The 11386-nt window shown below is 43.5% G+C and overlaps 1 protein-coding gene across 4 annotated transcripts in view; it reads left to right on the forward strand.

The window, feature by feature from the left end:
- The window catches only part of CHD2 (chromodomain helicase DNA binding protein 2), a gene marked incomplete at its 3' end in the record, with an annotated part of 65341 nt that extends 56288 nt beyond the window's left edge, over positions 1 to 9053 (forward strand). For 3 of the 4 annotated variants that reach the window (XM_081336965.1, XM_081336964.1, XM_081336967.1), the window contains 7 exons: positions 136 to 279; positions 1153 to 1293; positions 1685 to 1863; positions 2656 to 2755; positions 3575 to 3785; positions 4732 to 4975; positions 5815 to 9053. In XM_081336965.1, the coding sequence (XP_081193091.1) occupies positions 136 to 279; positions 1153 to 1293; positions 1685 to 1863; positions 2656 to 2755; positions 3575 to 3785; positions 4732 to 4975; positions 5815 to 6145 (1350 nt within the window). The remainder of the gene's footprint in view (positions 1 to 135; positions 280 to 1152; positions 1294 to 1684; positions 1864 to 2655; positions 2756 to 3574; positions 3786 to 4731; positions 4976 to 5814) is intronic. The other variant, XM_081336966.1, reaches the window with a different exon arrangement.
- Positions 9054 to 11386: the final 2333 nt, after the last annotated feature.

Genomic DNA, 11386 nt, shown 5'->3' on the forward strand with positions numbered 1-11386 from the left:
ATTATTTTATTTTATTTTATTTTATTTGTATTGATGTCAGTTATCTTAAGAAAAAGATATATTTGCCCCTTCCCTCCATCAAGAGTAAGGTGAACGTTCTGTCCTCTATGCGCATTCACATGTTTTGCCCCCAAGGAGGATGGGGTGAATAAGAATACCCTGAAAAAGAAGTTGAAGAAAGAGAACAAGGATAAGCAGCCAGCCCAAAGCCAAGAAAAGGAAGGGGAAAAAGAGAGGAAGAAAGAAAAGGATAAAAAGCAACAGGATAAAAAAGAACAGGTACCTACTGGTGTTAACCTGTCTCGGTGGCCATGCCATTGCTGATTTTAAACAAGGGTCACATACGTGTGCTGGTAACTTGGCTGTGTGTTTGTGTGAATAAGCCATGACCAACTTCATGTTATGGGCAGAACATCCCTATTCTCCATTTTTTCCAGATATTTGGGCAGGCTGAACGCTTTGACTCGTCCTTGTTAGACCTGGGAAGCTAAGAAGGATTGGGTTGGGTTAATTGGGGGACCATCAGGACCTCCCCAGTTTGCGATCCAGGCTGAGAAGTCTAAGAAACATTTTAGAAGAAGACAACTCATAGATTGATTGTGAGGTCACCAAAAATAAGACACATCTGCAACTGGCTATCCTTGAGCGTGAATTGAATGATGCTTTCATATCTGGCTAGATAGGCTCTTAAGATTACTCCGTTCTCCCCAGCCGCTTAAAGTTTTAAATACCATATACTTCAGCTCCTGCCCACCTAACAGATCAAAAGCATGCAAATGCGAGTAGATAAATAGGTACCCCTCAAGTGGGAAGGTAACAGCGTTCCGTGCAGCTTTGGGCATATAGCCATGCTGGCCACATGACCACAGAAGTTGTCTTTGGGCAACACTGGCTCCCTTGGCCGTGAAACGGAGATAGGTACCACCCCCTAGAATCATATATGACTGGACAGAGGAAAACTTTACCATTAGTTTATTATCACAAAGGTGGAGGACCCTGTTTTAAGGGGCAAAGAAATTGCCTGAAAATTCCAGGCAGCAGAATGCAGTTTCTCAACACCCTTGATATTTTTTCCCTTCCATTGGCACATCTGCGATTTTCCTTCCTGTGCTACTTCTTAGAGGGATGCTATCTCTTCTTGTCCTTTCACAGCCCAAAGGCAATGAGGCCAAATCTAGCAACAAAGGGAAGAAGCCGCTGGCTCAGGGTCCCGTCCACATTACGGCAGGAAGTGAGCCTGTCCCCATTGACGAAGAGGAAGAGGATGACTTAGACCATGCAACCTTCACCATTGTGAGTCTTCTCCAGGAATGGGGTGGAACTCTGGGAAAAAGTCAAAAGAGGGCCGGTCATTGATCTTTAAACAACTTAACCAATCCGAAAAGTTTTAAAAATAGGAAATGGAGATCAAAGGGGGAAAGTTGAAAAATTGACAAGAAGAAGGGGGAAGAAAAGGATAAAAAAAGGACCTTCAAATCAAAAGTTGTCCTCCCTACAGCTTGGTGACTTTTGAATGGGGAAGACCCCTGTGGCTGCCATTTTGAGAGGGTGCTCACAGCAGACCCCCCTCCCCCATCAAAATGGGCCCCTAGCCTCAAAGGTTTGCCTAAATCTGGAGCTTCCTCTCCTCTTCCTCCTTTCTGCTGCCCGACTAACGTGGAGCTCTGCTTTTTCTGTCTCCAAGTGCAAAGAGCAGATGAGGCCAGTCAAGAAAGCCCTGAAACAGCTGGATAAGCCAGAAAAAGGACTTACAGAACAAGAGCAGCTGGAGCAAACTCGGAGCTGCCTGCTCAAGATAGGAGACCACATTGCTGAATGTTTGAAACCCCACATTGAACAGGAAGTTCTTAATGTATGGAGAAGGTAATCTGTCTGCCTGCCAAACCTTCAATCTCAATCTCTCTCTCCCTCCCTGATGTTGCAGTCAGATCTTTTTGAGTTTGGAGGTGTAGTGGAAGGAGAGGCAGAACCTGGGGATGGAGTTAAAAGAGGAATCAGCCTGGAAGCTCTACATAGCCACAAGCAAACTAAATCCAACTCCCCTTGAATTCCCGTGACCGCTTGCACTCTTTCGGGTGTCCCAAGCTCCTTGAGGGATTCGACACTTAAAGGTGTGACAATGCTGCCGACGAGATGCAGTCTCCAGTTGTTGGATTGTGTTGAATTCCCCTACGTGGAAATACAATGAAGTGTTTAAAAAAAATTACACATTTTAGTCCAAACTCCTAGAAAAACCATGATACAGGCATTTGCAGTAGTAAAGAGAGGTAGCAGACTGGGTCATGTCATGCGTAGATCAAATACTGCTGACTTTGTCTCGGGATTCGTACACCAATCGGCATACATCAAAATGAAATTACATTGCATACAGCTCTTAAAGGGTCACCACCTCCGATATACACTCCCTGTTCGTGGCCAGCTCAAGTTTCAGATCATCTATTTTAGTCTCTAGGGAGCGAACGATGGCAAATATGACTCAGGTTTGCATCAAGACATTATTGGAAGGAGAGAGGATGTAAGAAGGGATTTTTGGGCCCCAGAATAAAAACATCATTACTGCTTCTTAACCTTGTTTGGGGCATCTCTTTCCTCTGGATTGAAAACTTTGGGCTTGTAAAAAGAGAAAATTAACATATCCCTTTCACTTCCTTCCAGGAATCTCTGGGTATTTGTATCCAAGTTTACTGAATTTAATGCCAAAAAATTGCATAAGATATACAAGATGGCGAGTAAAAAACGAGCCCGGGAACTGGCGGTAAGGACGGAGTTGTGTGTGGTTGTGTGTATGTTTGCATTGTGCGGTAAAATGGAAGGGGCATAAATATAAATAAGGAGAAGGAAGGAAAGGGAACTTCTTCTGCAAAAGAAAACCTCAGGAACTGGAGGAAGTGTGATTGAGACTTGTAGGTGGGACTCTGCTTTTTTTTTTTCCTTTTCCTTTTTCTGTTTTTTTTTTTGCTCCTGGCTCCGTCATTGCTCTCTTAAGAGCCAGAAGTTGGGTTGTAGAAGAGAGGAGGAGAAATCCTATTTTTAGGATTGGTAGCCTTCAGTGTTCAGGGGACGTAGGTTGGGGATCAAAGCCGTTGAGTCTTCTGGGAGACTCCTTGATGGGGCTGTAATTTTCTGTGAGTCTCCAGCTCCTTTGGCTGGAATCAACTCTTTATTAAGCAAATCCAAATAGAGCTTGAAGGGACCTTGGAGGTCTTCTAGCCCAACCCCCTGCTCAAGCAGGAGACCCCATATGATTTCAGACAAGTGGCTGTCCACTCTCCGTTGCTGGACCTGCACGGCTCTTTCCTCAAGTTGCCTGCCAAGTGCAATTGTGGAGGTCCCTGGGTGCCAACGGGCTGGCTAGCAAACCTTGATGATGAAGGCATCTTTGGTCACAAATGAAGAGGTGGGAGGTGGGAAGCCTTAAGGCTTTCGATTCTTCTTTTGTTTAATCCTTCCTTCTAGAGGAGGCCCTCAAATATTCTCCAGGGACCTCCCTCCTCCACAACTCCTGGTTAATAAAACCCAAATAATTGTTACTGTTTGCCTTTTGAGTTTCCCGTTGAAGTTGTCTTTCGCTCAGCAGGAACAGAAAAAGAAGGAAGAGGCAGCGAGCGGCAAGCGGCCCCTTCGTCCAGAAGCTCCTGGGCCCAGTCGAGATGCTCAGATGGCTCCTGTCCCCCATAGCCCTCATGCTCAAAGGCTGCAGCAGCCACCTCCTCACCCTCCCCAGATGCACGGACATCCACGGGAGAACTACAAGCAGTCAAGTAGAAGGCATTTCAGCAACACAGGTGAGAGGTTGTCAGCCTGTCCCGCCCTGGGCTTTTAGGAAAGAAAAACTCTTGACTCTATTTGTAGCAAAAGATACACTTTTACTAAAGGCAAGTGATGACAGCATAAGCAAAGCTAGATCTGAGATTTCCAGCATAAATCCAGTAATTTTCCCTTTCTCCCAAGCCATTCCCCCAGGTTGCCTTGTTAGTGTCCAGTGTGGGTCAAATTAGGTCTTTTGGTAACAATTCCCAAAGTTTGGTGCTTCTTTTGTGGGCATCCATATTCATTTCCCATGCTTGTGTCCTTGGATCATTCAACCATTGTCTCTGGTTGGCATTTATGGTTCCTGTCATCCCCCCTTCCTACATCCATCCCTCTCCCTTCCCCATATTTTAGGGCAGGCTGCCATCAAAGCGAAGCAGGGCTGAAGCAGGGTGATGGTAGATCTGACAGAGATCTTCTCGAACACCAGAGAGGGTCTTCCCTTCTTTCCGAGGTCCCATCTTGCTTCCTGAGATGGGGGAGGTGGCAATGCATGACCACTCCTGATCCACTTGCTGGAACTACATGGGCCACATGGGCTGTTCCCGCTATTGATGCTATTATTTGTCATGGTTCTGATAAATGAGGCCAAATAAAACAGAACTCCGAGGCTTGAGGTTTCTTCTGAGAACATGTTTATTGGACACAAAGTATCGGCATGGTCAAAAGTGAAACCAAGACTAAAATCCCCTCCCCAAAGCAACAGTAATACAAAGTTACAGGCCCATCTCACTGGCTGTGCAGTCAATTACATTCGCCAATAACACACCCAATGATCTGATTCTCTTAAAAAAGAGGTAATAAAAATCAAATGAATGGTAGACAAAGGTGGAGTACAGATAATGAAGTCCAAGTGGATAAGATCCTTGAACGTCTTGTGAAAAGAGTGCTGCTACCGTCTTCCCCCTCCTTGTCATGCAGAACGGAACGAATGGCAGAGGGACCGCAAATTTAATTACAGTGGCAATGCTGTTCAAAGTTGGAGCAGAAACCGTTACCACCCATATGAGCAGCCCTGGTACAAGGAACGCCATTACGCGGATCGCCAGGTGCGCACAGAACAATATCGGAGCTCAGCAAACTACCGGCCAAGCAACGTCTCTCGTAAACGCCCGTATGAGCAGTACAACAGTGAACGAGATTACCGGGAACAGCGTGAATACAGGTGAGGTGATATGCAGACCACTTGGTTTGGTCTTCTGCAGGAATCAGCATGCCCAAAGCGGTGGTGTTTGTCAGCCAGATCACGGAGCAGAGATTGGAAGGACTAGTGGAACTGTATTGTTATAGAATATAATAGCATAATCTTGAAAGTGATCTCTCTGCCCATCTTAAACCAACAAAAGCCAGATAGGCTTATTTTGAGTCCCTTGAGTATTACAAATGGGTTGAGGGAGATAGGTATGTCTAGTCTGTGGAAGAGAAAATAATGAATAGAAGTTCATTAAAAAGAGATCTAACCAAAAAATTTCCTGACAGTGAGAACAATTAATCAACTACTACTGGGGTTCTGGGTGGTCCATCAGTGGAGGTTTTCAAAAATAGACTGGACAACGATTTGATGGAGATGGTATGAGTCTTCTGCCTTGAGCAGAGGGTTGGACTAGAAGACCTCCAAAGTCCTTTCCAGCCCTAGGAGTCTATGATTTCTGACAATCTTTTGCAAGCGTGTGTGATATCATGACCCACAGTTATCCCAAAGATGCTTTTTCACGAGGCCACCGGACTTTCCAGTTGCTTTGTGAAAAAGTATCCTTGGGATAACCATGACCTGGTTGACTGAGAATCCCCATGGACACATGACCCAGAGTGCAAAGCAGTTGGGCCTTTGTCAATCTTCTTTCCTTCCTCTAGTCTCTCCCCTGGGGGACACTGCCGAACTGGGCTGGCGAAGGCTTTCCTGTTCTCCGGGCCTTAGGCACCAGAGGGAGTTAAGCATCCCAAGATACGGTCATTTTGCCTCTTCTTTGGAGTTGAATGTTTGATTTCCTCTTTCCCCTCCAGATACTACCATGATGCCAAGAGACGAAGAATCGATGAATTCCGGTCCCAGAATTACCAACAAGATTTCCGGAGGATGTCTGACCACAGACCCCCCTTGGGTTATCATGGGCAAGGGCCATCAGACCATTACAGGCCTTTCCACCCAGACAAATCGGCTGAGTACAAGCAGCTCGTTCCCCCTGCTCACTCCCAGGTCCCTGATCCTCGCTCTCCAGCTTCTCAGAAATCTCCACTTGGTGTCAAGTCTCCCATCCAGCACCGATCACCTCTGGACAGGCCCTTAGAGCAGAAGAACAATCCAGAGTATAACTGGAGTGGCTGGAAAACCTAGAGGCCCAGAAGCAGAGGCCAACGGAAAGTGCTTGTCCGGCCCATGGAAACAACAGTTACTGGGCCATCCATGCTGGAACCAGAAAGCCTGAATATCGTGCTGTAGAGCTTTGGGCTGTAAGAATTGGAGGTGGGTCAGAAGGACAGGACCCACCAAGGGGCCTGAATTTTAGCCCCAAATTTGCCTCCCTGGCTGAACGTTGGGAGTGGTCTTCACTGGCACCAAGGGACCCGTAGAGAACAAGGCCAAGTCTTCCCCCTAGGTTTTGGAATGAAGATTTAGTGTTTGTGTCCGCAATGCCAACTTGAGTTCTGCACATTTCACAGAATGGACAGACGGCTGGGTAGGATGCAGACGGAGACGAAAGCTAGGCCCCTCTGGAGTTGAGCTTCAGTTTGCTGCTGGAGGGGAATGATAGAGAAGATCTCAATAACTACCGTAGTTGAATAAAAAAAATTGGCCTTGGGGAGGGCAGGAGTGAGACTGAATTAGAGAAGGGCGAGGCCAACCTTTGGTGAGAATGCTTGGAAATGCTGCCAAAGACTACTGCAATGACTTGGACGTTTGTGGACTTAAGTTTGCCAGAATGCCAGAAAACGAAAGAAAAGAAGAAGGGATGGTTTGTCATCTCGTCTCTCCTTTTCTCCTCTCCATGCTTTTCTTTACCTTAGCAACATTGGGACTGCGAGCAGCGCAATGTGGACAAAGAACACATTTTAAAGGGAGGCAGAGTTTTCATTCCCATGGTTGTGAAGGAGAGAGAAGGGCAGTGCGTCCATGGCATCGGGGGACTTCAGTATTCAGAAATTGACTGTGGAGCTCCTGGATTTTTTCCTCTCCTTCTCTTCCTTCTCCTCCTCATGGGATCCATGGGAACACCAGGGATTTGGCTTGGAGAAAGGAGCTGAGGGGAGGGGTCCAGCTCAGGCAGGATTCCACGAACATCCCAAGATGGTCAATTTCGCTCTTCTGGTTAGGAAGGTTCAGAAACCCCAATGGCTGCCATCCATAGAAAGGAGACAGCGACGAACTAAGCAAGAGGAAGGAAACCTCTCATTGATTGAAGAGAAACATGGAGTTTTGACCCACAGGGAATTTTTATACAAAGGTGGCAAAGATCGGAGTCATAGTTACACTTTGATGATCTTTCTCAGCAGCAGCATCTCAAACAAAACAAAACAACACCCCCCCAACTCCGACAGATATATTCCTCGCCCTGAAATGTGTATGTGTCTTCATGTGTGTGCACTTGGCCCCGAATCTATTGCTTTGGGTTAAACTATTGCTTTTAAAAATGCAATGGCCAAATACATGCTGAAAAGTTCTGTGAGTAGCACCCCCGGGTTTATCACACCTCAAGTGAATTTTGTGCCCCCAGCAACAACTCTGAGCCATAATTTTTGATAAAAGAGTTCCACTGCCAAGTCAGTTCCTTAAGTGTTAAAAGGTAACCAGTGAAATAAGAAGGAAATAAGGAAACCGTTTTTCTAGAGGGGCGTGTTCTCCATTTGCGTAACTCTGTCCATCCGTGAGTGTGTCATACACCTCTTTTTTTCCCCTCCCACCTGCTAAACTATGATTGTAGAAAAGACTATGGAGCTTACGATTGCATGGTTTGAATTGAGACTGATGAATTGAATTCCAAATCTGTCCAACAGGAAAGGGAAGCCAAGGTTGTTATCTTCTTAGTTAATTAGAACAAATCCTTCATACCTTAGCTATGACGAGTTCCTGTTACTTAATTAGAATAGTTATTATTTCATACTTAAGTTCTGATAGGTTCCTTAATTGTTACTCAATTAGAATAGATACTACTTCACTCCCAAATTCTAGTGTTTCTGTAAAGGTAAAATATATTTGGGGCCCATAGTTTTTCACACACAAGTTCTGATAGGTTCCTTAATTGTTACTTAATTAGAGTAGAATTAATTAGAATAGTTACTATTTCTTCCCTAATTTCTGACATGTCCCTATAAGGGCAAAATATAGTTGGACTGATAGTTTTCAAGTGGGAGACTTTCACTTTTCATTTCTGACATGTTGCTTAATTGCTACTTAATTAGACTAGTTGCTATTTTGCCCCTAAGACATTTTCACTCTTCTCATATGTTCCTTAATTGTTCCTTAATTAGAATAGAATTAATTGGTTACTATTTCAGTCCTAATTTCTGACATGTCCCTATAAGGGCAAATATATACTTGGACCAATAGTTTTCAGGTGGGACACATTCACTTTTAATTTCTGATATGTCACTTAATTTATACTTAACTAGAATAGTTGCTATTTCACCCCTAAGTTCTGATATATTCCTGATTGTTACTTAATTCGAATAGTTACTGTTTCACTCTTAAGTTTTGACTTGTTCCTATAAGGGTAAAATTCATTTGGGGCCGATAGTTTTAGGTGGGGTATTGTTGCAATGAAATTGTAAACATAATAAATCCCAAATGTTTGTATGTTCTGTTCTTGACCGGGTTGGGAATTCCAAAACGTTAGTGGGAGGGTGGCCTATGACATGTGGGTTTGTGCCTGATTTGACGCATTTATGAATTTTTATTGGAGAATTGAAGGAGACGATTCTGCTGCTGTTTGATTTCTACCAGTCGTCCAGCTACGATAACCCTACTCAATGCTGTTGTGTTTTCCCCCGAAGATCTCGGGCAGAAGAACTCTGGTGCATAAAGTCATGGACTTAAAAGGGAAAATGAAATCCCTATGACTAAATACAGTAATTAATATTAATTTATATTTGTGACAAAGGAATTTGCCACTGTCTAAGTGATTTCTGATGTAAATATGTTGTTTATAAAGTATGTATTAAATTTTTTCTATTGTTAAGCTCCTGTACTTTGGATTCTTGTACATTAAAAAGTCAGGAAGTTTTTCATAAATTGGAATTTCCATCTCTGGTGTTGTTTTTTTTTGTTTTTTTTGTTCAATAGATGGTCTCTGCAATTATTTAACTGATGGTTTTCTCAAATTGTGCCTTGTTTGAAGTTGTGTTGAGAGTATTGAAGGCTTAGTTCACTTCAGCTTAAAGCCCGATTCCAGATGGTGAGGACAAAATCTTCCTCAATCCTTTCTTCTTCCTCCTCTTCTTCACCTCCTTTTTTCACATTGCTTGACATTTTCTGGAACTTTTTTTTCCCTTTTCGCTTCTGACGTGAAATTGATCTGTTCTCTGAAAAGCATCCAGTACTTTGGAAAAGGTCTCAATGCAGGAATTTGAATTTAGGCCAATTGTGATTTGCCTGCGGATGGTGACTACGACAAAATCCTTGCTCGGTTCCGAGGAGGTCCAGAAAAGCTCTCCAGAACTTTGACGTGAATGGGACCCCTCTATCCAAGATAATGCGTTGTGGTGCCCCATAGAAGTGGTAAATGTGGTGCAAGAACATCTTTGCCAGTGTTTCGGCCATTGGAATCTTTTGGTAAGGGATGAAATGGACCTGCTTTCAGAATACGTCAGTCACAACCCAAATTATTGTTGTTCCCTGAGATTTCGGGGAGTTCCACAATAAAATCCATGGAAATATCTCTCCAAGGTGCTGACAACTCGGCCGTTGTTTGGACTAAACCTGGTGTTTTTCCTTGCCTCCTCTTTGCGGTCACACATCTAGGGCAGTTGGAAGCATAACTCTTCATGTCTTTTTTGATTGAAGGTCACCAGAATTGTCTTTTGAGAAGGTGCAGGTTTTTACAAAGCCAAAAAGACCCGCCAACTTTGAATCGTGGCACATCTGCATGGTTTTTAACCTCTGGCTAGCAGGCATGTGCAATTTCCCACCTACCCACCTATATATGACCTAAGCTAGGTATCTTTCCCCAGCCCAATCTATTCTAACCAAAAGCTAATGACACATTCTTTAATTTTTATTGATCTTTGGTTTTCTGAAGTTGGTAATTATTTTGGCAGCAAGGTGAACTGGCTTTAACAGTGAAGTAGCTCACTCAACAAACACACACGTGATCCGGTTCATGCCTTTTTTTTCGTCCTAAAGATTGCATCAACAGAAATTCATGGCTGCGTTATTGGGAAGAAAAATTTGTGTGGTTTTTTTTAAAATCAATAAATAATTTACAGTATTTACATCACAACACCCCGTACAATTTCCACACACATGCAATAAACTGGAAAGGGAGTCAGTGTGCTTGTTATGCGCTTTCCCCGTCTTTATTCAGATTTTCGGTTTGAGCCTGTTGGGTCTTCAGAGGCTGACTTCACTCAGAAGCCAAAATTTGGCTGAACGTAATAAAAAATAAAGTGCTTTGTTAATAAGTAGAGGTTTAAGAAAGAATATCCCAACACCTGGGCAATGGTTTTAGAGCTCACCATAGAGAAATAAATTGAAGGGAATGAAGAAAAAATGGTTAAGAAAAACCTCCCAATTTGTAAAATTGTTACTGTTTTCAATCTCAGGTTTCCGTTGCTGAAGTGTATAAATTCAGCCAAAGATTTCCATAGATAGTTTATCCAGTTCCCTAAATGCTACTTGGGCAAAACAAACAAACAAAACATGCACTGCATTTCTTCTGTCTCAGCTCAGAAAAACCCACAAAAGATAATGATTTGGAGAAAAGTCTTGGAAAAATTGGATGATTAGCCTGTTAATGGATTGTGTTTCAGAACTGAATGGAAGTAGGTTTATCCAAGCATGCACGAATTATGAAAGCAAGCTGATCTTTACCCTTTACTCTTGACACTCATTCATCCCTGTGATCTACCATCTAGGATTTTAACTCCAAGCCAGACTTGCCTGGAATTCTATCCAAAAAGGGTCAATGGTGATAAAACTTGGCAACCAGGTACTGTGTGGACAGCATGCCCCCCCCAATCCAGTACCACCAAGCCCTGCAATTAAATGAAAATTATGGCAGCCAACTTGGGACATCCGTTGAACTAGTACCGAGTCAAATTTCCTATCTTTCTTCTCCAAATCTATCGGGATGTCCAACCTACGATCAAAAAGGCTACAGTGGAAAAACACCTCTTCGCACATGCATTTGTTAGAAGTCCCAATAATGCCAGAATGTCACCTGTGTTTTGATTTCATTACAGATGCAATTATATTGTGATGGATGTGTGTCATTCTAGCTTCTTTGGAACACCTACAGCAAGTTGGAGAAGGTCTGAATCTCTCTGAGTGAACCCAATTTGTTTTTATGAGACTGATATAAACCAAACAGAGGAGACAACCACGTCCCCTGATGAACCGATCATGAAGAGAACTAATAAAATT

The sequence above is a fragment of the Vipera berus genome (genome assembly GCF_964194415.1).
Source record: "Vipera berus genome assembly, chromosome: 12".
NCBI lineage: Eukaryota > Metazoa > Chordata > Lepidosauria > Squamata > Viperidae > Vipera > Vipera berus.